Genomic DNA, 27949 nt, shown 5'->3' with positions numbered 1-27949 from the left:
ATGGGGCAGCGCCTGAACCGCTGCCTCGATGTCCCCGTCGCGTTGCCGCCGCTGAGGCGGAGGCTCCTGCTGCTCTTCATCATGCTCTTCCTCTGGCTCTACATGTTTTACTCCTGCGCCGGCTCCTGCGCCGGGCTGGCGACCCGCGGCTCCCCCGCTCCGCCCCGCGCCGCCCCACCGCTTCCCCAGCTGCTGCCGCCGGCTCCGGGGGAGCCGGGCGAGGAGAGCAGCCTGGAGGAGCAACGGGCAGCGCCCGACGCCGCCAGCCCCATCTCCAGCTTCTTCAACGGCTCCGGCAGCAAGCGGCTGCCGCAGGCCATCATCATCGGCGTGAAGAAGGGGGGGACGCGGGCGCTGCTGGAGTTCCTGCGGGTGCACCCCGACGTCCGCGCCGTCGGCGCCGAGCCCCACTTCTTCGACCGCAACTACGAGCGGGGACTCGCCTGGTACAGGTAGCCGCCTCCCCGTCTGCACCGCGGGGCCCCCGGGCTCGGGGCGGGGGGGGGGGGGGGGGGGGGTGTCCCCCGCCTTGCCCCGGTGCGCCCCGGCGGGGAGGCGCGCGGTGCTCGGCGCCCCGCAACGGGGCTGTGCGGGGCGGGGGGCGCCCGCCCGCGGCTCTCGGCGGGCGGAGGCAGCGCCCCGGGGCGGAACGGGGACGTTCCGCTGAGTACAGCCGCCGAAGAAGAACCCCCCCAAACGCTCCCCCCCCCCCCCCGAAGGCCCCGCGCGGAGCTGGCTGCCCCGTGGGCCCGAGCGGCGGCGGGGCGGTTGCGGCGTTGCGTTAACCCAGCCCCGCGTCATCCCCGCGTGCGGCTTGAATGCGGATTTAATCCTTTTGTAAAAACACTCTTATTTCGTTGTGCTTCCAGGGCTTTGGCTGGAGCGCGTATTTCCCCTCCACCCTGGGGTGTTGCGGGGGGATAGCGGCGTGTCTGCCATACCCGGGGGAGGGGGGGGCAGGCAGCTTTTGGGGGTCCGGCCCGTGGTGGGAGCGCGGGACTGGCGGGCGGCAGCTCCGCGTCCGAGGGAAAACTTCCCCGACGGCTTCCCGGGCTCCTGCTCCGTTAACTTTCCCCCGCCGCGATAAGCGGCTTCTCCAGCGGAGAAGTTGCCCGGGCTTGCTGCTTCCAGCCCGGTGCTGGGGCTGGGGGTGCTGGGGGTGAAGCTTTTTGGGTGGGGGGGAATGAGAAATGCCGGGCTTCACCCTGCACGGGTGGACGTGGAAATCATTTTGCGTGACGGCGGGGCGCGGGTGGGCTTGACGAAGCGGGAGGCTCAGGGGGACACGGGGCCAAAGGGGGTTGAAGTTTCTTTTCATCCTTTTCTGATTGAAGTCCCTTTCTCAGGAATATTTTGAATATGTCTTTCTGCCGAGCGGTTACGGGACTGCTAAAGGAGCAGAGATGGAAACTTTGAAGCTAGATGGGAGCTGTGAAGTTCTCTCAACCTCTTTGTAGTCTTGAAACTCCCACCGCAGGTCCCATTAGCTTTACGTCTCTTTTTTTTTAATGTTGCCATCCCTCAGCAGTTAGCAAAACGAACACGGGATAAGATCTGGCGAGGAAGAAGGCGGTTTTGAAAGCACTTTCGTTTTAGCAAATTCTAGCATTTTGGTGGAGGATGCGGCGTGTCTTCCCATAGCGACCAAGAGGAAATCTTGATAAATTCAGTTGGTTTTTAAAATATATTCATCTCGCATTTTGAACGGAGAACTGGCGTATAACAGAGCAGAAAGACCTGTCAGGATTTATTAGCAAAACGGTGTTGTACGTGTTGAACTGTGTTTTTAATTAGGCACCTAAATTAGACCATAAAATGGTTGATTAATCTTTTACAAGTAAGAGGTGGAAGGGGAGAAGGAGAGAATAACGCTTATGATTGTATTAATCTGTTATCCCAGATGCAGTGGGTGAAAGTCAGTATTTGACAGATACGCGTTATTTTTAAATTTGGAGAAGTTGGCATCAAAGCTGCACGTAACTCCTTAACGTTTCACCGTATCAGCTGCTTAATTTTTAAGGAGCGCGGGGCCCTCTCCCTGCAAACGCACCGCTACGTTATTGAAGAGTATCTTTGCAAAAGGGGTGTTTTAACTGAAATACACCAAATCTTCAGGTCTGAATGGGGACGCTCCCGAGCAGCGAGCGTAGGTGATGCTGAAGGTCTTGAAATCACTCGGGTGCGATTCACCCTGAGGATCGGAGCGTGTTTGTCCGTCCGTGGGACTGGGACCTGAATCGATTGAGGGGGGTGGGGGGGGGAGACTAAATAATGCAAAATATATGGGGGGAGGATGTATTTGCTCAAAGCAACAGACAAGTTGTTTGGTAATTGTGCGTTATTTCTAACTTGAGTTCGAATTGGATGCAGAAGTTTGTTCCTATAAATTTTCAGCGTTAGAAATCAGATACTACAGAGCTCGAAACTCCCACCGACTTCAGGCAACCGTGGCTTCTCAGCGCTCCTCAAGAGCGTGCTTATTTCTCCAAGCCCTAATGAGGCTTTTATTTATTATCTTAATGTCAATAAGGAAATGCGTTTGTATTTTCTTGTTAATGGCCCAGTCAAATCAGATTAAAAATGCTATAAAATATCCGCTGTGCCAGCCGTCGTGCGGTGAGCCGGGCAAGCCTTCTCGCTGTTTTTCAGACGCTTTTGCACAAATTGACTGAACTTTGGAGCTGGGGGAGTTACTTGTGTCCTCGGCGCCCGGTCTTTGCAGTTTAAATCCAATTGCCTGGCTTTGAAAAGGTGAAGATGCAATTTTTGACCCGCGTCTCATTGAAAGTATATTTTATTCGACTGGCTTCTGGCTAAATTTGGGCGTATCTGTTAGGAGGGTTTGTTTGTTTGTTTAAGTTGTTCCTGCCATATAATAAAGTGTCCCAGTGTGAGGTTTTTTCAGCTTTCCGAGAGGCAGAAGGTATCACAAATTTGCTTATTTAGCTTGATGGAGGCTTATATTCTGGGGTATTTGTGATTAATCGTATTTATGGTAACTACCGATCGCTGTCTGAAATTTTCACCTATAGAAAATAACTTTCGAAAGAGGGAATACAAACTTTTTTTCTTGCGCCATTTTCTGTCAAGTGAAATGAAATCTGGTTTTTCTTCCTTTGTGTGGAAGGCAGAACAGCATGGAGCGGTGCTGACCACCATTCCTAAAAAGCAGAGGGAGAAGAAGGGGGGAAAAAAATAAATTGAATTTTTTCGATAGTGAGATAGCTAGAAATCTAATGGAAATAACTTCTGTACGCACATCGCGGGGTTTTCCCCCCGGTAATGAATACAGCATGTTAACTGCTTCAAGTGAAAATATGTACCATGACAGAGGAGAAAGGGGATCTGGCCACTATTGCAAACTAATTTTAAGTAGCGCCTGGAGTTTTGGGGATAATAAAGAAGTTTCCTCTTCGCAGCAGTAAGGAGCTCAGCTCCGCAGCCTGGGTGTGCATGTGTCCGGCTGCCCGGACGAGCAGCCTGCCTGGCAGCCCCGTGGGACGCTGTTCTTTCCTTACGCGTTTACTGTATGGGGCGGGGGGGCGGGAAAAGTGTTTCTTGCAAGCCTAGAAAATCAGTTGTTGAGATTATGATATTTTTATTTCCTTTCTTATTTCACGCGGCAATGATGCATTTTTAAATATGCTAGGGACTTGAAAGCCTTTTGTCCTATAATTAACGTAAGGGAAGGAAAAAAGATCATGTCATTAGTGTTACGTGGTTTTTTGGGGTTTTTTTTTCTGTTTTTTATCATTTTAGGCGCGGTGGGCTGTAGTACCCCATCCCTCCTGCCGTGGGCTGAGTGTTCCCAGCCCCGCTCGACATCGCTGATTTCTATTAGCCCTCTGCTAGGAAACCCCGTGCCATGGCTACGCCGGCTGTAATCCCGGTAGCAGCGCTAGCCCCAGCTCCTCCGCCTCTAGCAGTGCAGAGGGCAGAGACCGCTTTTTCTTTTTCCCTTTTTTTTTTTTGGGGGGGGGGGACACACAATTCTTAAAACGCTGCGATTTCATCTTCCCGCTATTGCCAAGCTGCCTTAATTCATTCTCCGTGAGGCTGTGGGTGGTTTGGGTCAGCAGGATCAGGCCCAGTCGTCTGGTGGTGGGCAACGACCAGCTTCAAACATGCATTTCTTAGACTCCCCGATCACCTAAATAAGCATTGGGCACCTTATTGTGCAAAGTGCCGCTTCACGGCAATTCCTGAATTGGGAGAAAAGTCCTCATTTTTTTAAAAAAATAATTTATTTCTCCCCAGGAGCCTCTTTTTTGCGCCAAGGAAGTGTGGGGGGTGCGAGCAGCACAGCGCTGTTGCTCTCAACGGGCCAGGCTGGGAGCAGGGGAAGGGTAAAGCGATAATGGTTGAAAGTTCAGGGGTGAAAGCCCTGCTGAACCAAGGGCAGATCTTGAGCAAGGCAAGATTTTGCCCCTGCCTTTGGCCGTTCTCTCTAAATCCTGACTTTACAGCGGTAGCGAGGGTTTAATACCTGCCGCTTAATTGCCACCGCGCTTCTCAGCCTCCCTGGCGGGGCACGGATCCGGCAGCGCGGAGGTGTCAGCGCGGACACAACCGTGTGCTTGCAAAACTCAACGTGTTGTTTCCGCCAGGTGTCGTGAGGTTCATTGGCTCCGGGAAGTTTGGGAACCGTCTTGATTCTCCCAACTGAACTTTGGGTGCAAATGACCGTGTCTGAGCAAAGACCGATTCCTCCAGCGCGTTCCCGTGAGCTGCGTTTGGTTGGAACGGGCGTATCCTAAAGGACGGTTGTGTTCTCTGGGGCGGCTTTGCCAAGCAGCTTTCTCGCTGAGATTTTTGTAAAAAAAAAAATTAATAAATTAAAAATCAACTATTGACCTTGCTTTGTGTTGTGCTTAAGTGAGCGGGGACTTTTAATGGTCCCCTCGACATGCGCGCTGGGTTCAGGGCCCCCTTGGCCCTTTGGGCAGCTCCCCATGACGTTGCCTTAGCCGCTGTGCAAAGTTCGGAAGAAAATGGCCCCAAAAAAGAAGGGTTGGGCTGCTATAATCAGTCAGCAAGGCCCTTGTGCTTGCATGGGATCATTCCTTTGGATCTGAGGAGGGTTGAGTTGTTCAAACAGATGGCAAAGATTATTCGTGTTGCTGGGGTTTCAGTGCGCTGCTCCGTTTCAAGCATGTTGCCCGATATGACGCACGTGACAAGTTCTTCCCAGCACGACGCTGGGGGGGGACGACATTGTCTGCCGTGATCGGGTTTCATGGCCTCACCTGTCGAGCTGCTGAACTTTTCAAAGTTGACCATGCATTGGGGGTGACTTATTTGGATGGTGGATCTGCCCGGCTAATCGTGTTAGCGCAGCGCCGCGCGGCGTGCCGGGGAACGTTGTGCGCCTTCTTGGCATGAAAACGATGGGAATGAAAACCCAAGGGCTCGACTCTGGGTTTGGGATTTATTTTTTTTTTTTTTTTTTTCTTTTCAAGTGGGCCATGGCAGATGTCTGTAACACACACCGAGCTTTGGATACCTCAAGGCGCTTCCAGTGAAGGCTTTGTTTTTAAAAGCATCCAGGAAGCCCCGGATGCGGTGGCTATAAAAACTCTACCCAAACCGCCGTTCTTTTGAGCCGTATTTCCAACCTGGCCCGATCCTGGACTTCGCTTACCATCCAGGCCTCGCTTGCTAAACTGCTCTGTCTGCTTGAGCCTGGATTTGGTGCTATTAATCCATCTCAAGTAGGAAGGAGTCTAATTTAGTGATCATTCAGCGTGAACGTTCGCGTCTTCTACTGGTGTGGCCGGGGTGATCAATGGGTTCAGGGGATAATGAATTGGCCAGGGCTGTGTGGGACGGGTAACATATGGGCTGGAAGAACAACAAATAGCGGGGCACGTTATTTCAGCGGTGTAATTAGGGGGTCAGGGGCTATCGGCTGCTACCTGTTGTCACCACGCGGTGTGTGAGGAGGGGCTGGAGGAGAGGCTGCTGCTTTGGTTTGCGAAACGACTAAGTGCTGCGCTGGGTCCTGACTTGCTGCCGATGACTGTACCGGGGCTTGCCCACGCCGTTGCAATTTCAGGTCTTTCAGCAGCTCGCTGCGTGTTTCTTAATTAGCTCGCGAGAAACGCTGTGTGCTTTTTAAAGGAGCTCAGCCCAGCAGCCGTCATCAGCGGCAGCCGGAAGGCAACTGAGTAAATGGCCCTTATCTTGACTTTCTTAATGGCAACAAGGGCTCCCGTGATGAAACGTGTCGATTATCAGCAGGCTCAGAGGGAAGGTGGGGTTAACTCAGGGCAGGGGTTTACCGGTGGCGTAGCGTTGCCGTTAGGGAGTTGCTCCTGGACTGGAGGTGGCTACAAGGTGCCCAGAGACAAGTCGGGAAGGGCATCGCATCGTGCCGCGGGCCGGGCGAGCGGGGGAAGCCAAGGTCAGGAGCACAGTCCCTCTGTCTTGAGCATCTTTCTGCCTGGGGATGGTGGGCACTGCCCAGAGGTGATGCGCACTAGACCTTAGTTCATTCCTAAAAGTGATGGGAAGGAGATAACCTCTCCTGGTGCCACGATGGCTTCAAGCGTTCCCCGGGGTGGTTTTCCTCTTTGTAACAGCTCTGAAGATAGAGGAGGAAAACGGACTCAGTGGTGGTGACTTTGCGTGCGGCGTCCTCATCCTGGGAGGGGGCGAGGGCCGTCGGGGGGTGAGGAGGGGCACGTGGGAAGCCGTGAGCTGGCTACCTTGGCTGCTGACCTGCAAGACCTCGCATGCCAGCCCTGCGGCCGCATGTGCTTCTGCCTCAGGAGTCATTCAGAGAGGCTCAGATACTTGGGCGGTTGGGGGTTTAGATGATGCTGGTGGGAATGTTAGAGGAAAATAGGTGTAGAAGTGCTGCTGGCAGGAGACCTCACACTGATCTCAAGTAAATGAATAATGCACTTTTTTTAATTTCTGCTTTTGAAATAAGTGAGTATGTCAGCCCTGTCATGTGGTGGGTAGCAGGGAAGGAGAGAACTTTAAATAAAGGAAAATAACACCATGTTCTGCTAAATGCTTTACATCTGCTTTAACCTCCTCAGAAGCACCCTGGAACTAGCCTGATACAACATCTATTTTGTTTTCTCCTCTCCCTACAGAAGAGGGATGGAGGAAGAACATCTCTGCTGAGGGATGCTGTGACTTAGCGCTGGCTTCAAGGGAGTCATGGCATTTCATGGCAGCAGAGGATCTGACCCAGAATTTAATTTGCAGCTGGTCTTGGATGCCGGGCCACGCGTGGGTAACCCTGCTCTCAACGTGGCTTTGTAGAGGGGGGGCTCGGCTCTGCTAACCCTCGCTGGAGGGAGACGTCCTCCCTCGTACGGCCAGCCGCTTGCCGCCTTCTCATTCTTGTGCAGCTAAAAGTCAGAAGACCAAAGCTGTAATCTGGCCGGTCCTCTCGGTTAGTACGGCCAGGGACTTCTGCAAATCCACCAAAGTGGCTAGTTTATAATAAAAGCCAGCGGTTGTAACCTCTCCCTTGAATTGGCACGGCCTCTCCCCTCCGGTGCGCGTTCCTGGCAGCGCAGCAGGCAGCTCTTCCAGAAGAAAGTGAGAATTGTGCATGGGCTTTTATTTTTTATGGCGACGTATAATATTATAGGTGGATGTATATATTTTATACATCCCTTGCTAAATGTGAATGTAAGGCAGAATCCTTTGTTGCCACAACCGCCGGCCGGCAGTACCGAGCGCGGCTGGAGTGAAAACACCGATTCTCTTTAAAAAAACCATACTTTTCATGTGGGAAGTTGGCTCTGGTGAGGAGACCAGCCTTCAGCGGCGTGCTGGTGGCCAGGACTGGACCAGGTCCCCAGGCTTCGCCGTGTTTAATGCAGTCCCAAGCCCTGCCCGGGGGATCAGGCCCTCGGCGCGTGTCCGTGTGACTGTGAGTACAGAAAATGTTTCCCCAGAAGCCAAAATCCATTGCAATGGTTAACTTCGATACAGCAGCTAAAGAAGCTTTATATTAAAGCCCCGAGCTTGCAGCCTGTCTCGAGTATCGAATGCAAACTTGTCTTAAAACTTGAAAGTCTACGAAGTACAGGCGAGCGGCACGCAGAGGCGTAGGAAATCTTTCGAAAACTGCTGATTTGGTGAAAGAGTGGTTGAACGCGGGAAAAGCAGCGTGCACTGGCGTTACGCTGAGGTTAAACCGCGTTAGTATTTTTGATGCGGAGCGGGGTCCGTCGGGCTGAGCCCGGGCGATGCTGCAGCTCGGTGCACAGACCTTCCCGTCACTAGGGGGAGGACGGAACCCCGGCGGTTATTAATAAAGTGCTTTGCTGCTTCGCTGAGCTATTAAATATTTGTTTAAAAACTGGCAAGGCCCGCAGCTTTGGCACGCCTTCGGTTTGTTTTGTGTTTTTTTTTTTTTTTAAAGGTGTATTAGACTTGGAATGGAAGCAGGAGGTGGTGGAGTAAACAGCGGGTGTGTGCCAGCCCTTCGGTCCCAGCGGCGGCTGTACGCCGTCCTCAGCTGGTCTGTACGCGGGGCTGGGACCGCGGCTGCCCGATGTGAATTGCAGAGGGACCCCGTGGCTTCGCTCTGCCCCGCGTCTGCGTGCCGGGGCGAAGGTGATGCCCGATGCTGAGATGCCGTGCCTCCCTGCTCCGAACCCCCCGCACCCGCCTCTGGTGCCACGTTTAGCGAATCGTGCCGGATCGGAGCCGGTCCCCGCAGGCACTGGGGCTGTCCCCATCTTCTGCAGGTGGGCTGGGATGGGGGAAGCTCCCGAAGGTCTTGCCGGGGAGCAGCGGGGCAGTGGGCTTCATGGGTGTCTGTAAACATCCCCAGGCGTCTTCCCCGGCTTCATCGCGGCTGGACCGAGCAAAGTGAGCCGCCTGAGAGCAAAGGGCCTGAGCATCGCCCCTTCTCGAGGAAGGGCTGAGCAAAGTCCGTCTCCTTCCCCTTCCCCAGTGCTGTGCAGGGAACTTGTTGCAACTTATCACGAAGGTGTTTGGTTTTTTTTTTCCCTTTTTAATTTCCCTCTCAAGCTGGTCTGGTAGCTCAGGAGCCTTGGGCTGTCTGCATGGCATTTTGAAAAGCAGAGGGAATAGCTAATAGGGGGTGTTGAGCAGCGAACGAAGCCTTAGGAGAAGATAGCAGCCTTGCCAAAGCAGAAGTGGAATAGCCGGTTAGGGTTTCAGCCTAGGTTTGCTGCAAGCCGAGAGGGGCCGGGAGCTGCTGTCTGCTCCGAAGCCTCTTAATTACAGGCTGGCGCTGCCCGGACAGCCGGACGCGCGGGAGGAGCCGCCTGCCCCGCGCGCGGGAAGCGTCCCGGTGTCTCGGCACACACCGACGCCTTGGCCGGCTGCCCTGGCTGCACCGCGACTGCTGGCTCCCCCCAGAGACCATTTCAAGGTCACACTGCTAAATGCAGTGTAATAATTAATTAAGCTATATATAAACAGCAAGCTCATATGGTCCTAAAGCGGATTAAGAGCCCGGGAGTTTCCTCTCGCCCGCCTTCCTCCCCACAGTCTTCTCCTTCCTCTGTTCCTCCGCAGGTGAGCCCTGCGCTTGGCGCACGCTCCGCCGTCCCAGCAAGGCTTACCAGTTGGGTTAAGCAGCTGCACGGCTGGGACTGAGCCCAAAACTGGCAGGAACAGAGCAACGCCTGCTCCAGGGGACTCCTCGGATCACCCAGTTCCCCCATCAAACCCAGTCCTCTTCTTGCTGGTGCTGGAGGAAAGGACACGTGCAGCATCTCTGCCCTCCCGGCGGGGATCGCTTCACTCCGTATCGGTGCCTGATGCTGGGAATAGCCTGGTGCTGGGAATAGCTACTGGGCTTTGCCTTCAGCAACAGGCGTTTCAGGACTCCTCTTGCTTCAAGGCTCAGTATAGCAATAGCTGAGCTGCGTGATTTTTTTAACACCCCTTTGGCGTGGGGTTAAAACCTCTCCAGAAAGCACGTTTGTGTGGGGTTTGCAGCATGGAGGTAGAAGACAAGCTGGGCTGGGTTTCCTGGGATAGCTACAGCACCTTGAAGTTGGTAATGAGCTTGAAACTAGAGCCAAGCAAATACTTGCCTTGCAACTCCTGTGGAGTTGAGATTTGTATAGTATCAAAACTGATGCTTTTTTTTTTTTTACTCTCTCGCATCTATCCAAAACTTGCTGCAAACCCCAAAAGTAAAAAAAAATTAGGGATTAGGTGTAATTTAAACTCCAGGTTACTTTTAATACAGCTGCAGAAACACCCCAGGAAAATTAAAAGTCACGTCTCTCAATGAAGCGGAGGTGATGTGCACTGTCAGAGGTCGGGGTACTAGGAGACGGGCAGAGCAGCTTTCGGCACTTCCAGACCAGTCCGGGTGTTGCAGTCAGGGCACAAACCCATCAGCAAAGTCTGATGCTTGGCTTTACATAGCGAAATCCTTGGAAAAACCGAACAGAGCCCATGGCCGGCTCCGGGAGGAGTGGGGGAGTGTGTCTGTGCTGCCTGCGCTTGCTCTGGTCCCTCTTCTGCCGCTTCGCGGGGCACCTCCTCGCGCACGTCCCGTTTGACTGACCGGGGGACCGGGGCTGGTGGGAAGAGGCACCCGGGGCTGACGGGCTCTGTTCGAGAGGTTGCGTTTGGGTAACTTGGGTTGTCCATCTGCAGCTCCTCGGCTCTCTGAGGCAGGGCTGGCTTGTCTCAGTTTCCAAGTGCCAGGCTGTGTCTACGTCCAGGAGATGGAGGCAGAGAGGAAGGGGCTTTGTGAGGGCTCACAATGGAGTCCCCATCAGTTCAGACCCGATCAGAGGGGGCTGGGCTGTCTCTTTGGGAACCCAAGGGTGTAGAGATCAAAGGTGCGGGTGAGTCAATTACAATTCACATTTGGTTCATCCATATGTTTGGGTATTTGAAAGGCTTCAATGGTAACCCATTTTATATCTCTTATGCCCATTGATTTGTTAATCTGACACTTGGTTTCATCTGAATAACAATAGCTCTCATTCAGACTCCTCAGTGTTCAGGGAAAAGTCATTTCACTTGGGTTGTGCTCCAAGGCCTCAGCAGACCGGCCCACTCTGCTCTTTATGTAGAAGGGCTTGAAGGACTCCGGAATAATGCAGCCCCATGGCCGGCTCTGGAAGGAAATCATCTCTCGATGGAAACAGGGTGGGATGCTGAAAGTCGGTGCTGGGTTATGGCACGTGTGGTTTTGCTCCACGAGGTCCTTTCTGGTTGCCACCGTAGCCGTGGGCCTGCCATCGCAGCCTGCGGGGTGTGAAGGGGTGGGCAGGGTGGCCAAGAAAGACAACCCAAGTAGTCGGAAGTGGAAAGCAAGCCTGGGGAGCCCTCTTAAATACAGCCTGAGCGAGTGTGCTGGCCTGGATCAAATCATTGGTATGGCCATGTGAAGTCTCTAATTACACGAATACCTTTTTAATTAGAAGCAGTGCTTTGCATCTGTTGTACTTGCAGCAGAGCATCTCCACCAGCTGAGCCTGCTCTTAAAGAGCTCTTGACTGTATTTCCTTGACTGTTCATGACCACGTCATGATCCCACGTAATGACTGGGGCAGGAGGGGAGTCTGCAGACAGACCTGCTCCTTTGTGTTGCCCTAATTGGTGCCTGTCTCCCTCCTTCGCTGGGAGTTTCACTCCTTCCCAAGGCTGGTGTGGTTCCTTCTGCTCTACCCTGAGTCACTGGGGACCCACCTTGGGACGCGGTGGCACCGTGAACCTGTAGCTTGATTGCCTCAATGGGCACGCTACTCTTTTGTCCTGGAACTCAGTTTTATTTTCTGTCTTTGATGTTTGTGGGGAGGTAAAAAGGATGGGGAGAGACTCGGGAGGTTCATACTGGCCTGAATGGAGATGTTGGGGGAAAAAATCCCATTCTGGACAAATGTCTCTCACTCACTGCCCTGGTCTGTTTACCAGGAGCGATCTTAATTTCCCATGCTACTCCTTTATGACTGTAAATCACAAATCCATTAACAAATGAGTTGAGGTGACAATCCCATTTGTGTTAAAATGCATTTAGGGATCAGTACTGAGAGGATCACTGGTGTATTAATTTGCCAGGCCTTTTGTTCCCGCGGGTGGCAAATATAGCTCATCCCAACGGGAGACACACTGACCGGGCCAGTGTCCACATTACCACAGTTTTTGGGGTCATGGTTGGTGCTGCCCCTCCTTTGCTGGTAAGGAAGTGGGACACCTTTGGAGATGAATTGGGTGGCTCAGCTTGGAATAAAGTCTAAACCAATTTTAAATTCCTGACCCACTCGATGGGATGCTCAGGGTAGCGAGCAGCCAGTTGGCGAGGACGGGACGCGCTTGCTCGGTTGGGCACCTTCCCAGGTAGCCGGTCCTCCTCTGATGAGTTTGTTTGTGATTGCTATTACTGGCTACTGGGAAAGTGATCTGCCCTTTGACAGTCAGAAGGGACATCCCCTTGTCTTTGAGACAGTCGAGGAGGAACCTCAGTGCTGCACGGCTACGTGGCTGTTCGGGTGTTGCTGAAGAGGCAGGTGGAGTCATGCAGCTGGGGTTTGGCAGCAGCTTGCCAGCATCACTTAGCCTGTGTTAGGAACATGTGTGCATTATCAAAAAGGGCAGAAAAAAAATTCTAACTTTCTTTTTTCCATAGCGAACATGGAAAGCTGGCTGCTTTCTGAGCTGTCGTTTCAAAGGCCTCTGCTGTTCAGGCGATACTGGATGCACATAAGATCCCTTTAGGTGCAGAAGGTGGATTTCTGGAGATCCTACATGGCTTTTTTGAAGACTTGTAGATGTATATCTGCCTCAAGGCTTGTTTCAAGAGAACCCTGAGAACTCCCTTCCCACGTGCCGCAGAGGAGCTGGCAGGCTCCAGCTCAGCCATCACATGGAAGGTGCTCCAAGGGTTCTCAGTGCCCGGAGGAAAGCACTTCTGGGTGAATAAAGCAGTTTTCCTGCTCCCCTCCCTGCTTTGCTGTGCCTACGGTGAGGAAAGAGGAGCAGGAGCAGAGCTGTCACGCGGCTGCCGCTGGCAGCAGTCCCTTTTGGGGCTCTTAGCCCAGCACGGTGGTTTAAGCCCCCCTTTGGCATGTCCTACCCCGAGGGCAGACGAATTGCCGGGGATGCTCCCCCCACATCTGTTATGAACCGAGGGGTGCGAGCTGGGGCGTCGCTCAGGGCAGAAAGGGGCTCCGGGGCTTATCGGGAGGCTTTTTCCTCTAATCGTGGCTGTAAAGCCCCAGCGCAGGAAGGCTGGGCTTGATTAGGAGAAACCTCTGTCGAGGTGGCAAGCAAAGCCCTCCCTGTGCAAACGCTGGGCCGCTCGTGCGGGTGTTTAACAAAGGGCGGCATTATCAGCGTGACTTGTTACCTGCCTGTGCAGGCACACAGATTAGGGCATTAATTTCTGTGTTGAGGGAAAACACAAAAGATCTGTCAGCGGGGCTGTGATTTATGAACGTGGCAATAGGGGAACGTGGTCCCGCCTGTATCTCGCTGGGTTGGTTTTGTTTGGTGGGTGTTGACTTGTGCAACGTTGAGTTTGGGGTTGGCTCTTTGGTTTGTGGGTTGGTTTGGTGTTTTTTTCCCCTCTTCTAGCAAAACTGGAGCAGGTGAAATGTGGTGGCTTGGCAGTGCCCCAAGGGAGAGGGACAGCACAGGAAAGGGTGCTGAGGTTCATCTCCTTGTAGTCCTGTCCTGGGTGGAAATCTGTTGGGTGTTTCTGAGCGTTCAGCCTTGGTGTAGCAGGATTGGCCACCCACATCCAGCTGCTTTTGGTGGTTAGAGAGAGGCTGCTGCAATGGTCACTGCATGCTTACTTAACCAGAAAGTTAACTTATAAGTATTTGCCATAAAAATCCACATCCGTATAAAACTTGTGGACCCCCACCCTAGGATGGACCCAACCAGGGGTTGCTTCTCTTGAACCAACCCCTTTCTGGGAAGCTTCTTCCCATTGCAGCATGGCTACAGAAACGCTGTGGTGGTGCGTAGCTGCCGTACAGACGACTAGGGGGTACATGAAGTGACAATCTGCCCCGTATTAGATGCGCAAGACGTGTCCTTTGGGTCCAAACCGAGATGTGCTCTGTTCGCTGGCTTCCCCACCACCAGCATACGGCATAACGGGTCCCTGGGGAAGGACCTTGAAAAGCAGGTACTGTAGGGATGAGGCTGTTGGGATAACCTCCCACGGGCTACCTGGATTAGGAATACCTCCTGGTGTCCTAGCTGGGGGCAGGAGCCCTGGGGTGGTCTGGTGTGACAGGCTGTGGGTCACAGGGTGTCCCGTGCTGGGTGCAGGGTCCAGCCCCGCGGCGCGTCCCTTCAGGGGAGCCGGGAGGATGCTCTGCTCCGTGTGCAGTGATGGCTGGTTCGGCTCTTGGATGAGTCATGACGCTACTTGGTTTGGGCATCTAATTCTTGAAACACCTGGTGCTTCTGGGACACCGGCTGAAAGCTGGCAGGCTGTACGCAGTCTGTAGTGCCGGCTCTGCGCATCGCAGCATCCGCTTCTCCCTCCTCTGCATCCCAGATCCCCATGCCCATGGGTTTAACCCAGTGGAGATTTCCCTTTTTGCTGCAAGGAAGCATTTTCCCAAGACCTGTGAGGAGGAGGGATGTCTAAAAGACCGGTGAGTAGTAGTGCCTGTGGGGTTTTAACATCTTTGAGAGGGTTAGTGCCGTTGCTACAAATTGAGAGTGCAAATTGGTGGGTGTGGGAGCCGTTCGGGGCTACGGACTCTGTGCTGGGCTGGCGGGTGCGGTGCTGATGACTGAACACCGCTGGCACTGGCTGATGCTCCTGCTGTGTTGATGGTTGTGGCTGAGCCTCGGTGGCAGGGAAGGGGCGAGAGGGAAGAGCCTCGGGAAGGGGCTGCGGCACGAGCAGCGGGCACCGGTGCCGCTTGGACGTGGCTGAGCTGCTGCTGCGTGGCAAGAGAGCTGACGGCAAGCGGTGGGCTTCGTGGTGGGAGTTACGGGAACAGCCTGGTCCTTTTCCTGCTGGAGCTGAAGCCAAACCCCTGGGATCGGGGTCTCTGGGGTTGCCTGAAGCCAAGTGACAGCCGTGTTGGCCTCACGTCCTCTGCCCCAGGGGACACTTCTGTCACCTGTGTGTACCACAGCTGTGTTTTGGATGTCCCACCAGCTATGATTTCCTTATCTGCTTTTAAGCCTCTTCCAAGCCAGGCTTCCTTTGCTTAAGCCTACTCTGAGCTAGCAAAAGCCTTCCAACAGCCATGTTTTGGGGTTTGCCTTTTTTTATTTCTTTCCACAGCTCAGCTGCTACCTCCAGACCTTGACTCCCCTACTTTGCCTTTTTTTTTTGGATGGGGACATTACTTCGGTGTTTGCAGCCGCTAAGCTAGTCCAAGCTCAGCAGATACTAGTTCCAGCTTCCCGTGAAGGGCAGGATCGGTGCTACCCGAGTAAAGCCGAGTTCAAGAAGGTACCACCTCTGGTACAAGGCTGTGTTAAACCAGGAGTCTCTGCAAGAGGCTCCAAGAGCAGAGCTTTGTCTTGCAATGAATCCGTAAGTGGATCCACCAAATCTTTGTGTAGCAGGAGCTTAGTACACATAATGTTAACTCAAGGCTATAAATTTTTGAGGGAAGAGAAATGGCTGGTCCTCCTGGTTGTGATAGAGTAAGAGGCAGAGGCAGTCTGGAGAATTTATTTTTCCCCAGGAGTGAGTTGTGAGCACTGAAATCTCTGCAGATGCCTAAAATTCTTCCTCTTCCCTCCCTTTCTGGCTGTTGTCTGTTTAATTTATAGAGAAAAATGCTTCTACCGCTTTGCAATAAACTCTTGGACACTGTGAAAGTAATCTTAGCTTGTTCCAGACCTGCACCAGTGCAACTCTGGAGTAGCTGCTGACTTATGTCCCTGCCAGGGCGAGGAGCGCCGAGCTACCTGCTTCTGGTGGAGGTGGTGAGGACTTATACTGGTGGCTTTCAGGTGCCAGAAGAGAGGGAAGGAGATTACACTGGTGCCACTGGGGCACTCCTGCGGGGATAAATTCCAGTTTAACACTCCAGCGGGGTGTACTGAGCGGCGACATGGCGCGGGAGTGAAATACACAGCTTGGCAGGGACAGTTGGCCCTGCGATCTGCTGGAAAAAAGTCTTTAGTCCCAGTTTGCCAGTTAGCTCAGTCATGTTTCCTGCTGGGTTTAGGGGTTTTTTCCCCCCTTAAATCATGAGTTTCACAGAACTGCCCCTCCCTGCTCTTCTTTTAAACAAAACCAGTCTTTTTTTCCTTTTTTTCTTTTTTTGGGGGGGGGAAATGGAGACAGATTAGAGTAATCTCACATGACTTGACCAGTGGGCAGTGAAGTCCGGTGATGCTGGGCGATATTCTAAAGAACTCACCCATAAACAGCAATTAGCTTTTAATCGCGGTGCTGCTCCCGGCCCCCCGCGCCCGCTGGACCAGCAACGTGTGCTCTTTGTCGGCCGGAGCGGCAGCGGGGGGACCCGCGGCAATGAAAGGGAACCGGGGTGACCGAGAGGAGCAAGATGCTCATATCAGCCCCACCCCCTTACTGCGCTCAAAAGCTCTTGTTTTTGGAGCAAAGCACTATTGAAGCATCAGGACAATGGAGACCAAATCCTTCTGGGGGAGGGGAGGTGCTGGCAATTGCATCTTTTGTTGCTTTTACTTCTTTACTTGCCTACGGCCTCCCCCATCCCACCCCTCCAAGAAATCCACATAGATGCTCGCTAGATGATAATGCAATCACTTTCTTGGGGCCTTGCTAATAGGATTATAATTATTACTGGAGATGAACTGGAGTGAATAGAATATTTACCACTTCATCTGAAATTATTGTAAATCCCTCCAAAGCAGCCCTTTGATATGTAAAGTGCTGCCCCTCTCCCCTCAGTGAAGATAATTATTTAGTGGAAGTTCAGAGCTTTTAAGTGTGATGGGGGACAGAAAGAGGCTTCGGTGTTTACATAAAGAGGAGGGCCTATATAATGAACTGGTAGAGTTGATGAATGTCTCGCCTGGCTCCAGCAAAGGAGGAGGGAAAGTTCTCGCTGAGCAGTTGTAACATCGCGGGCTGTTGTTGGGGGAAGAGGGAAGGAAATAATCGGAAACTCGGCCCTTCGTAGCCCAAAGAAGGCCCCACACCTCTGCAGCCCGTCTTTAGTCGGTGCATGAGTCCACCCGGTGACAGCGGCGATGTTTTGGGTTTGTTCTTTAGGGCCGGAGGAATTTCTGTTTGAGGAATGACGAAGTAGGCTGGGAGACCTCAGCCTGGCAAAGAGATGTCTTGGGGGAAGAGACGGTGCACTACAAAGTCAGAGCTGGGCTGGAGATGGAGGGAGGGATGGGTTGGTGTCACGGTGCAAGGACTGGGGCTACGGCGTGGGGCCAGGAGCTGGTGCACAGCGGGCAGAGCGAGGACCCAGGGTGGGCTGTGCACGTTGGAGGGTCTGCGTGGGTTCAGGAGGAACCTGGAGAAGGGGTTGGAAGAGAGATCGATTGAGGGTTATTAGGTGGACAAACTGCATCAGGCCCAGGAAAGTCCCTCCGCTGAATTTGGGTAGAGGTTGGGAGGGCGGTGGGGGACAGGGGGGTGCTGCTTGCCCTGTTCTTGCTCTGCCCTACCCCTCCTATGGCCGGGGTTGGAGATCCCTGGGCCACAGGGGCTCTGGTCTGAAGGAGAGGGCTGCACCCTGCAGGCGCATCCCAGGATACGTTTCTCCCAAGCTTTCAGGCTGGTCCCATCCCCTTGAGCCCTTCCTCCCAAAGGCGCCAGCATGGAGCGTCAGCTCCGGGGAGGGAAGGGGGATTGCTCCAGCTGCCTCCAAGACCAACTTCGTGCCTTTGCGTACATCGCCGAGGACGGGCATGTCCCAGGAGCGACGGCCACGTTGCCCATCGGACTCTGAAAGGAGTCTTCGTGGCTCTTCGGCCTCTTTATTTTGCTCTCTGGTGAAAGCACAAACCCCATCCCATGCGGACAAGACTCCCATCAAGTGTTTCTGCTGCTGTAGGTTATTCCTCCCCTATAGGCTGCAGCTATACGATGCACCATATATGGCACTTAGTTATACAAGGCAGCAGCCCTGCGAGGGATAACGTGTCATTATCTTGGTTATGAGTCTGTGCTTCTAATTAAGCCACTTAAACCCATGAGATGGGGGAGGCGTGTGGGAGGGAGGTGGGTTTTGGCTGGCGCGGGGCAGGAGGCAGCCTTTGCGGCAGAGGCTGGTTCTGCTCATCACACCGATTGCTGTTGCTGGAGGCACAAACCCTCCGGGTTTGGTGCATGGATCAGGCCCTGCTTTGTCCAGGTCAGGTGCTCAGACGCTGCTGCAAACCGTCTGCTCTGTGGCTGCGGCCGGGCAAAGCACCCCGTGTACCTCGCCTGCAGCGTGGGGAGGGTCAACGCTCCGTGGTGGCTCCTAGATCTGATCTGAATGCGGTGACTTTGGGGGAGGTGGATAAAGCCTTTAATTAAAAAAAAAAAGCCCCAAAACACCCAACCCCTGGTGATTGCAGCAGTGCGTTGTTCCCTCCTCGAGGCACTGCTTGCTTTGATTTGCCGGGGCCGTTTGGTTCGACCCGGCTCTGCCTGCGTGGAGTGGGGACCAAAGGACCATCTGCCGATGCCCCACGTCTCCCCGCTCCCCCCAGCCTTTGATGGGATTTTTTTTGTCCTCATCAAAGAAACTTAGATCAGACTCCACGGCCGGGCCAGAGCCTGTTCCTGTGGGGTATGTGGTGATGCCACCCGTGGCCACCGGCTCTTTGGCCCCATCGAAGCCCCGCAGCAGCTTCCTGATGAGGAGCCTTCGCACACTGTTACCCTCCTCTGCCTCCTTTAATGCCCAACCTCCTCAACAGGTGAAGGGCACCTGGCAAATCTGGGGGCAGGGAGCGAGGAGAGTGAGAACAACATTACTTTGATGCCCACATCTTTTTTTTTGCCCTTTCCCTCCTCCTTTACCTACCCCTTCCTCACCCCCAAAGTTCATTAATTCCCATCATCTGGTTTGTGTAAACGTCGTGGCGAGTGTTTGACGGAGCTGGATAGGGTTACACCCGTTTCAAAAAGGCCGAGGCTGGTTCCCAGCCGTTCCCTTTTATTGTTGTAGAATTTGCCAACCCAAACAACGGGCTCCCGCTCGAGACAAAGGCACACATGTTGCCCTTACCGCCGGTCATAAAAAGAGGAGAGGCTGCGTGCTACTGTACAGGTCCTCGGTGCAACGGCAGCCTGAGCCGGGGGAGACTTTGCTAAGAAAAATGTGATGTATCAAATAATAAACCAGCAAGTGCTCCCACCCCCAAAGAGGAATTTGCTATTTTCTCTTCTCTCGCTGTTTCTTCCTCCTCCTCCATCTTCCTCCTTCCCCCAGCCGGAGCTGCTGCCACCAGAAAGCGGAGTCAAAGCCAAGTGGGTAATTCTGAAGCCAGTTGACCTTGATGCTGGTGGCAGGCTCCCTGATGTAATTAAAACGCTTTATTACTTTAACAGGCTCTCCCTGGGCTTGTCGGATTCTTCCTTTTAAGGAGTATTTCTGGGGTTTGATGAGTTTTGAGATCAGTCCCGCGGAGGGGAGGGCCAGGTGGAGCTGGGATGGGTCCAGTGTGGGAGCTGAGCTGGTGATGCTCCGGGTTTTTGCTTCCCAGAGGACTGCAGAGTTCTTGCTCACTGTCACATGCCGGTGCGGGGCTACAAGCGTGTGGTTTTAATCCAGCCCTTGGCTGTTCTCCTCACCACTGTACATTTTTCCTGCTTTCTGACAGCAACCTGCTGCCTCGGAGACTGGGAACAACTGGGTGTCGCCTTGGCAGAGCGGGTGGGCTGGAAGGCAAAGCTGCCAGAGATGGAGATGCCACCCCCGTCCTTTCCTGGGTGTCTACAGCTCTTTTCCAAGATACCGGATTTAGCTCACTTGGCCTAAATTTATGTATTGGGGCGGGTGAGGAGAAGAAGAGGCAGAGAAGCAGTGGGATTTAGAATGAGAATTGGCTGTGCGGGGCAGGAACGGCAGTAAAGCCCTCCTCAAAAGTGTGTTTGATTGAAGGCAGCGGACGGACGGATGGACTGTGGTTTGAAACAAGCCCTTTGGCTTTGGTGGGATCCTGACCAGAGCGAAGCTGAGCGGGACCGTGCTGGGTTGGGGACAGGGGACCAAACGGCCCCTGGGGACAGGGGCGGGAGAGGATGCAGCAGGCTGGAGAGCATCGACGTGGGAGGGGAGGAGGTTTCAACCTGCCTCATCTTCTGCACTTGTTTCCTTTAAAGCTTTTTCGAGCTGGTACCAGCAGGCTTGTTTGCTTTCCCACCTGCAAGTTAGCAACACAGCAAAAGTCATAACAAATTCATCACGTGCACCAAATTGTACCACATTCTGGGTCCTGCCACCTGGGCTTGTTGTCACCTCAGGTTTTCAAACCCCCTGTCACGACTCTGGAGGCTAAAAATCTCTCTCCTCCCAGGATGGGAGAAGAGCTTTTGTGTCTACTTTTTGCATTTCTATTCACCTTCTCACCATAAGCTTTCAATCTAATCTATGTGGTTTCTTAGACTGCCTTTTGGGAGGATCTGGGGGCGCTTTCCCCAGAAAGAGCCCAGTTGCCAAAATTTGGTTTTCTGGGAAGAGATCACTTTTTGTCTTCTTGAAACACCAGTCAGGAATTTGGGTAGAAACTGGCCAGAAATAGGTTGGATGCTCTGCGCGCGCACCGCCGGGCTGCAAAGCAAATGGTTCTGGATTATGGGCCTGAACTCAGCATGAATGTGGCTCATGTCCAAAATAGTTTGATTTGCTTTTTCTCCCCTTTCCCCCACAGCTGTTCCCTAGAAGTCAGGAAAATAGGGGGAAAGTCTAGAAATTCTGCACCGAAGGCGGTTCTTGCTGTATCTGCTGGCAGAGCTGCCGCAGGGACTGCTGCAAGCGCTCCCCAGTCTGCATCTCGTAGCTGCATCCAGATGCTACGGCATTTTATCCTGACTGCAACAATGCTCCTCTTGCTATGACAATACTCTATACCCAGCTGTCCATCTCCTCTAGGAGAGTTTTGTCATCCTCACAGAGGGAAACTGAGGCAGCTCAGAGGATTGAGCAAGGGGGTGGTCAGGAGCAGAGGGGGTTGAGACTGGAGGGTGCTGTTGCCGCAGCACGGGGCACCCCGATATTAACACTTACCAGTGGGACTTCAGCTCTTGAGCATGCTGGAGTGAGGGAGCATCTCCAAAAGTGATGCTGGGTGGCTCCGGGTGCTGGGTAGGAATATATCCAGCACGAAACCCTCCCCAGGAAGGAAAACTCATCATCCTCTCGGCTCCGGGACTCCTCTTCGGCAGCAGGAGCACCTGAGCGCCCGGATCTCGGCTGGGCAGCCTGACGGTGACCTCCGCGCGGGCAGACGGCCGGGGGCGGTTGTCTCCGCAGCCCCCCTGGGCTGAGCCCCACCGTGGGGCTTTGGGCTCCGGCAGGGGTTTATCCCAGTGGGTGTTTGGGAATGACAGGAGGTGCGTGGGGGGACCGGCAGACGTCCCCGGGGATAAAGTGAGTAATGACGGCCGTGCTCTGCCCTGGCCATCCTACCTGCGATGAATAACGCAGCAACAGGTTGCGGAGGTCTCCTCGACCCCCCCGGCCCGCGGCCCCTCGCCATTCCTCCTTGAGAAGTGGCAGCAGATTAGCCCGGAGCCCCTCTGCGCAGACAAAAGCTGCCACAAAGGGCATTAGGCTTCAGGATTGGATTACCGTGTGGCCACCTGTCATCCCCACTTTGTAAATTTATCTCGCTCTGGGTCCGGTTTTTGTATTGGAGAAGTTTGCACTTAAAAAAAAAAATACAATTTCCCCCCCCAGTGCCTCTCCAAGCAGCAGCCTGGTGGAGTTCGTTTTAGCATCCCTTCTTATTCCAGGCTTCAGAGCTGCGTGGGGCTGGGGATTAGGGCTGTTTGAATAAAGAGAGACTTTATTACATTAGTCTAAGTGGTTAATAGGTAAAGTAGGCCAATCCATCTTTAGACTAAGCCTATCACTTCGCCTACGAAGGGTGCAGGCTTCACCGAGGAAATATTCATTAAAGGAAAAGCTTTTCCTCTGTCCCTCTTGACATGTTAATAGCTCAGGGTTAGGGGCTTCGCTCTCTGCCTGCAGAAAATTCATAGCCGTGCTCATGCAGCAGCACCCTCCTCTCGCTGGGACCCCCGATGCTGCCGGCAGTTCTGCCGAAGTCAGCAGAGCGGCGCTGAGCCCCGCCAGCGCTTTGCCGGCTGGGCTCGGTAGGGAATAAGGGATGCCGGCAGTCTGCTGGCACTCCTCATCCTCCCTTTCCTCTTCCATGCTCAGAAAGTAGGTGCCTCGTCCCTTCCCAAGCAGGGATGTAGGGAGAGGGCTCAAGTAACGGGTGAGGCAGTGCTTCAGTGCTGGGACTCTCTGCTGTGGGGCGTTCTCAAGGCCAAAAGTATTCGTTTGAAAGGGTTAGACAGTTCGTAGTCACTATGAAGTGGGATGATTTGGATGCAGATGCTGGCTCCAGAGGTCTTTGAACTCCAGGTTGCCAGAAGGCAGGAGGATAACAAGGCAGGAGGGACTGCTTGCCAAGCTTTTCATACTATCTTTATTTTCCACTACAGTATCCGCTATAGCCCTCAGTGGCGTCTCTATGCAGCCCTGTCCCAACTGGTGCAGCAGCTTTTGTCCGAGGGCTCAGCTCAGCTCCCCGTTTCCCACAGCCTGACTCCCTTTATTGTCTCCCTTTCCTCTCCCGTATGGACAACAGTGGTAGCTGCACCTCTGCCATTCTTATCTTGCACCAAACAGCGCTGGCAGAAGCTGCCCAGGTCTCTAACATGCCTGTGAAGCTTCCGTGGAAAGAGAGGACTCCACAGCTGTCACGAGCTGCCCCAGGGCTGAACTGGGCATGCACCATTGAGCTGAACGTGGGTTTCTGCTGTTCCTTTTGCCCAAAGGGCAAGGTGGCAAAAAAAGCCACCTGCCAGGGCACGGTGGCTCTTCTAACAGCTCTTCTGACCATTACGGCTCCTCTTCCCCTTCCTTCTGCAACGGCTGTCGTTCAGTGCAGCCCTTGCTGTCTTGGAGCCCCAGGAGCAGATGTGTTCGGAGCTGGAGTCTGGTCCTGCTTCATCCAACATGTACGCCCGGCGTGTTGTATTGGAGCTGCAGTGCTATACGTGGGCCAAGTTGCCCTCCTCCGGTTGTGGTTTGAATGGGAATGAATGCTTCTTGGTGACTTTTCCACCTGTGTGAGTTCAGCCAACTTACCAGTTCCTCCTGTTCCTGAGGCTCTGTTGTCTCCGGCTGGCAGCATGATGATTGATGCCTCTGTGGGAGATGATGGAAACCATGGGAAAGCTCCTCACAAGGGACAGGCCCATGCAATAAAACTTTGCTTTCCTGGATGTGATGCTGTCAGAGGTTCAAACCACTTCCGTGGGCCACAATATTTGGCTTCACTTGCTGCTATCTAGCTTTTATGCAGCCACTTTTCAAACAAGGCAGTGTCTAAGACAGTCTTGAGGATCTTAGTTTTGGTCTATGCCCGGCACCCATCTGGGTACAACGAAGGAAGAGAGTGCTGGAGCTAGGGCTGAAGGCTGGTTTTGGTGGGTTCAGTTCTCATTCTAGGGTTGAAGGCTCCATTTCCATCTCTGCTCACCTTAGCCTGTGCTGACCAAGCCAGACAGCAGTAGCAGTGTCAGTGATGTGCCTTGTCTTGCTTCTTTTGCCGTGATGGGTCACCAGCGAGGTGTTCCGCAAATGCCAAGGATTCAGGTCCTCTCCAAAAAAAACAGTTTTGGGAGGTCTAGACCTCCACAGAACTGAGTGCTTTCAGCTCTATCGGAAACAAGACATGTTGGGTGCCCTCAGCCCCAAATCAAGAGTGTGGGTTCAGGTGCTGACTGGTCTGCAAAGGGACTGACACTGGGCTGGTGGATGCCTCTTAGACAAAGGGTTGCTCCTTGCTGTCTTCCACTTCTGCGGTGCGCTCCTCTGTGTTTGTTGAAGCACTAATTAAGAGCCTGAGTTTCCCAACCAGATCAACTGACTCAACACCTCCACCGGCAGCAATTTCCTCCTGTTTCACAGCCCAGCCCTACCCAGTGCCTCTCTTGTGCAAGGAGAAAAAAAATAACTCTTGCGTCATACCCGGGAGACTGATAAATACTGGCTGTGGTACTCCTGGAGGAGAAGTCGGTCTCAAGGCGCAGGGCCCCGTACAGCAAGCAATCCGACGGACCTGACCTGAAGCCAAAGGGCTTCAGCGCAGCACGGCCGTCCTGAGCACATCTTGGGAAGCAGTCTCCTCTCTAGGCAGGTCCCAGGCCATTAAGGACTTCATGGGTTGAAACCAATCTCTTAAATCAAGCTGGAAAGCAGTCGGTGGCCAGCGCAGGATGTAGAACTCGGATTTAATATGGTCATAAAAAGAGACACCACTTAATGAGTAGACTGTCGAAATCCACATCAGCCCATGATAGATTTAAGAGTTGCTCTCTGAGCGTTATTGACTGACTCTGTTCTGCGATGGCGTTACGGGTTTGCGGAGTTGGCCAGAAAGGCAAAGGCTTAGTCAGAGTTTTATTTTGGTTACTGTTTTTTTGGCACGTGGTGCCTCCTGACTTTCAGAAGCTCTTACGTCCCAGGTGTCTGGTAGACCAGCGTGATATTTATCTGCATGTGAATTCTACTTCCATGGCCTTGAAATTGCAGCCCTAGGGGTTGCCCCCACCCTTGGGCATGGCTGGGGGTTTCCACAAGCAGATATCCCCTTCCTCTGCAGTCCGGCTTGTGCGTCACCACCTCTCCCAGGGACCTGTGCAGATCTGGTGTGGGGACTGTTTCCCACCATGGGTCTATGGAGAAGGGGCTTTCTGGGCAGCCCCTGAGCACACCTCACCTGCAGTGCAGAGGTGTAGTCACTGGGTGCCCCTTGCCAGTAAACACATTGCATAAAGTTAATGCCAGAAGCTGATGAAGTAAAATACCACGTACAGTGTGAGCTAAACAGTAGTTGCATAAATAGCTACTGACCAACTTTCACAGGCGTGTGATGATTTCTGATTCAATCAGACCTCTCATTCCTGGTTTTCCTGTTATTTGGCGTCAGAACAGATGGGTCAATTTTTTCCCTTGGCTTCTTAATCAAGACAACCATTGGCTTTAGTACAAGTTACCAGTGGCTTTTTTAATTGCAAGAGCCCATGGTGATCTTTGCTGTAGAAGCATAAAAGCGGTAAGGGAGGAGATGGCCATCGGGGAACAAATAGCCTCTCTGTGCAGCATCGTGCGTCTGAGGGAAACGCTGTTTAAGGCTTGCAGATCGCACACTGGCTGGTTATTTCTCTGTGCTGGGTGGCAGCTTTGAAAACTTAATCAAGTTTTATAGCTTTAATTTTGTGGCTGACTCCCCTCTTGCCTTTTTTTTTTTAACTGTCTCGCAACCCAGAGCAAATGAGTCGTGTTGGGTTATAAAGGGATAGAATTGACAAATGGTCTGAAATACTTAGGTTTGCCTAGTGAATGATAGGAAAAAATGACTCTTCCTGATTCGTGCGGCTTCCATCATTTCTGCAAGCTCTCTAGTTTTTCCCCACATGGATAATTAGAAATAGCCAGGGAATAGGGTGGAACTGCTGAAGGATTTAGGTTTCAAGGGTGTTTTGTGAGGGTACGTCCTACCCATGAGGTGAGGTTGTGTTCGCCATGGTCCTATCCTGCATCCTGACCTGCTTTAGCCTGCGTGGCAGTGGGAGGGAGAGGTTGTCCTTGCTGGATGCTGGACTGGGATGTGCTGAAAATGCCACCAGCAGCTTTTGATGCTCCTTCTAATGCGTGTTAGGGAACAAGTCTGCACAGTGATGGGGAATTGTAAAGCAGTGGGTGAGGCTGGGTCCAAGAGGACCCCTGCGGTTGGGGAAGGTCCTGCTGTTGACAAGCTGGGGACAAATTGCACCCCCTTGCCTGCATTGGGAAAAGCGTTGTATTCGGGATGCTAAGGGAAAGCGAGGTGGACGTGCTCCGGTGAGCTCCTGCTTTTCCGCTACGCCATTCCTCTCGTTCCCCTGGGGAAAACAAGCTCTGGGCTGGGGCTGAGGGCTCTCTGGTGTTGACCTGAGCCAGGAAAGCGACCTGGTACAGCTCAGGACTCATCCTGACCAGTCGGGAGCCAGTGTGGTACATGCAGCCACACTCCAGGTGCAGAGTGCAGCCCAGCTAATCCACTCATGGATAACTGGGAGATTACTCAGCTGGATTTCTAATACAGTGGCCTTTAATAATAATCCCCTCTTAATCCCTAAATCAATGGAAAATGGATTTATCTGTATGAGCTAGATGACCTGTGTAGGCATTTTAGGGAGAAAAAGTCTTGTGTATCTGTGTGATATATACATGGAGATGCATATTTTTGTTCCTGTTATCTGCCATTGTGACCCACATCTGTGTGTTTTGCCGGCAGGGACCTCATGCCCAGGACCCTGGAGGGGCAGATCACCATGGAGAAGACCCCCAGCTACTTCGTCACCAAGGAGGCCCCAGCCCGCATCTCCTCCATGTCCAAGGGCACAAAGCTCATCGTGGTGGTGCGGGACCCCGTGACCAGAGCCATCTCGGACTACACCCAGACGCTCTCCAAGAAGCCCGATATCCCCACCTTTGAGAGCCTGACCTTCAAAAACAGGACTACGGGCCTGATCGACACCTCGTGGAGCGCCATCCAGATTGGCATCTATGCCAAGCACCTGGAGAACTGGCTCCTCTACTTCCCCATCGGGCAGATCCTCTTCGTCAGCGGGGAGAGGCTGATCAGCGACCCCGCGGGGGAGCTGGGCAGGGTCCAGGACTTTCTGGGCCTCAAGAGGATCATCACCGACAAACACTTCTACTTCAACAAAACCAAGGGGTTCCCGTGCCTGAAGAAGGCGGAAGGCAGCAGCAAACCCCACTGCCTGGGGAAGACGAAAGGCAGGACCCACCCCGACATAGACCAGGAGGTGGTGCGGAGACTGCGGGACTTCTACCGGCCCTTCAACATGAAGTTCTACCAGATGACGGGGCAGGACTTCGGCTGGGACTGAGGCTGCTGTGGGAAAGTCCCCTGTAATTACTTGCCCAGCATGGTTTGCGTATATAAAGAGATATATATGTATGTAAAATGTACAGAAATCTATTTTATAATAATTTATTTTTAATTCCTAAGCAATTAATTCACTAAGCTGCCTAACCACACTGGCTAGAACGGTAGCCCGTAACCTGTTTAACATTCCACGGTGTTTAATTCTAATATGTCTCTCCTTTTCTTTTTTTTTTTCCTCCTGATTTCTCCTCTTATTGGTTTGGTTTGTAACAAACGGTGCTTCCATTTTTCCTAAACAAAATTTGTATTTAAAAAAATCAAAAAAAGCGAGGGTGGCAGGGGAGGGGCGGGGAGGGAGGGAAAGCACAAATTTATTTTTGTTACGGGTATCTGGCCTTTATAAACACTTGCTTTCCCTATTCCGGTGTCTCTGCTCCGGTGTTGTGCTTCCCTCGTCCCACCGCTTTCCAGTTAGTCCCGCGGCCCCAGGGGGGTTTCTCCGGGGCGGGTGGGGAGGGAGGCTGGGCATCTCCCTCCAACCCACATCCCTCTGCTGAGCAGCAGCGTGTTTTACCGGAGGCTGTAAAGCGTAGGGAACCCCAAGCCATACAGCTCCTGCTCTGCAGCCCAGGACTCTGCCGGGAGGGTAACGTGCTCGTTTTCTAGCCGAGAAGCTGCAGAGCCTGTTGCATGGGCAGAGCTGTCTCCTCGGTGTACTTTTCCTTCTTGCCTTTTGTGAAGGAGGCTCTTTCCCACGATCCCTCTATGCATTTTAAATCTTTACTGCAGGACAAATGTAAAAATACATGTATCTGTATGTGACACGCTCGGTGCTGGTCTGAACGACTTGCAAGAAGCGTTGCTCCACGAGTGCCCGTGTGCACAGGGCACTGCTGGCAGATGGCTGCACCGGCACTGCGGGGAG

The 27949-nt window shown here is 53.2% G+C and overlaps 1 protein-coding gene across 1 annotated transcript; it reads left to right on the top strand.

Moving 5' to 3' along the window:
- Window positions 1-27025, top strand: LOC104252336 (heparan sulfate glucosamine 3-O-sulfotransferase 3B1). The gene is made up of 2 exons (XM_059828250.1): window positions 1-452; window positions 26407-27025. Exons 1-2 carry the CDS (start codon window positions 1-3, stop codon window positions 27023-27025), a joined length of 1071 nt encoding a protein of 356 aa, XP_059684233.1.
- Window positions 27026-27949: the final 924 nt, after the last annotated feature.

The sequence above is a fragment of the Gavia stellata genome, chromosome 22 (genome assembly GCF_030936135.1).
Source record: "Gavia stellata isolate bGavSte3 chromosome 22, bGavSte3.hap2, whole genome shotgun sequence".
Classification (NCBI taxonomy): Eukaryota; Metazoa; Chordata; class Aves; order Gaviiformes; family Gaviidae; genus Gavia; species Gavia stellata.
The sequence above is the reverse complement of the archived record's forward strand: the minus strand, read 5'-3'. Positions and strand labels throughout refer to the sequence as shown.

Excerpts from the sequence above, each read along its gene's own strand:
- LOC104252336 (XM_059828250.1), top strand. The coding sequence starts at position 1 with ATGGGGCAGCGCCTGAACCGCTGCCTCGATGTCCCCGTCGCGTTGCCG. Across the intron at positions 453-26,406 it reads CGGGGACTCGCCTGGTACAG|GGACCTCATGCCCAGGACCC; the intron begins GTAGCCGCCTCC and ends TTTTGCCGGCAG.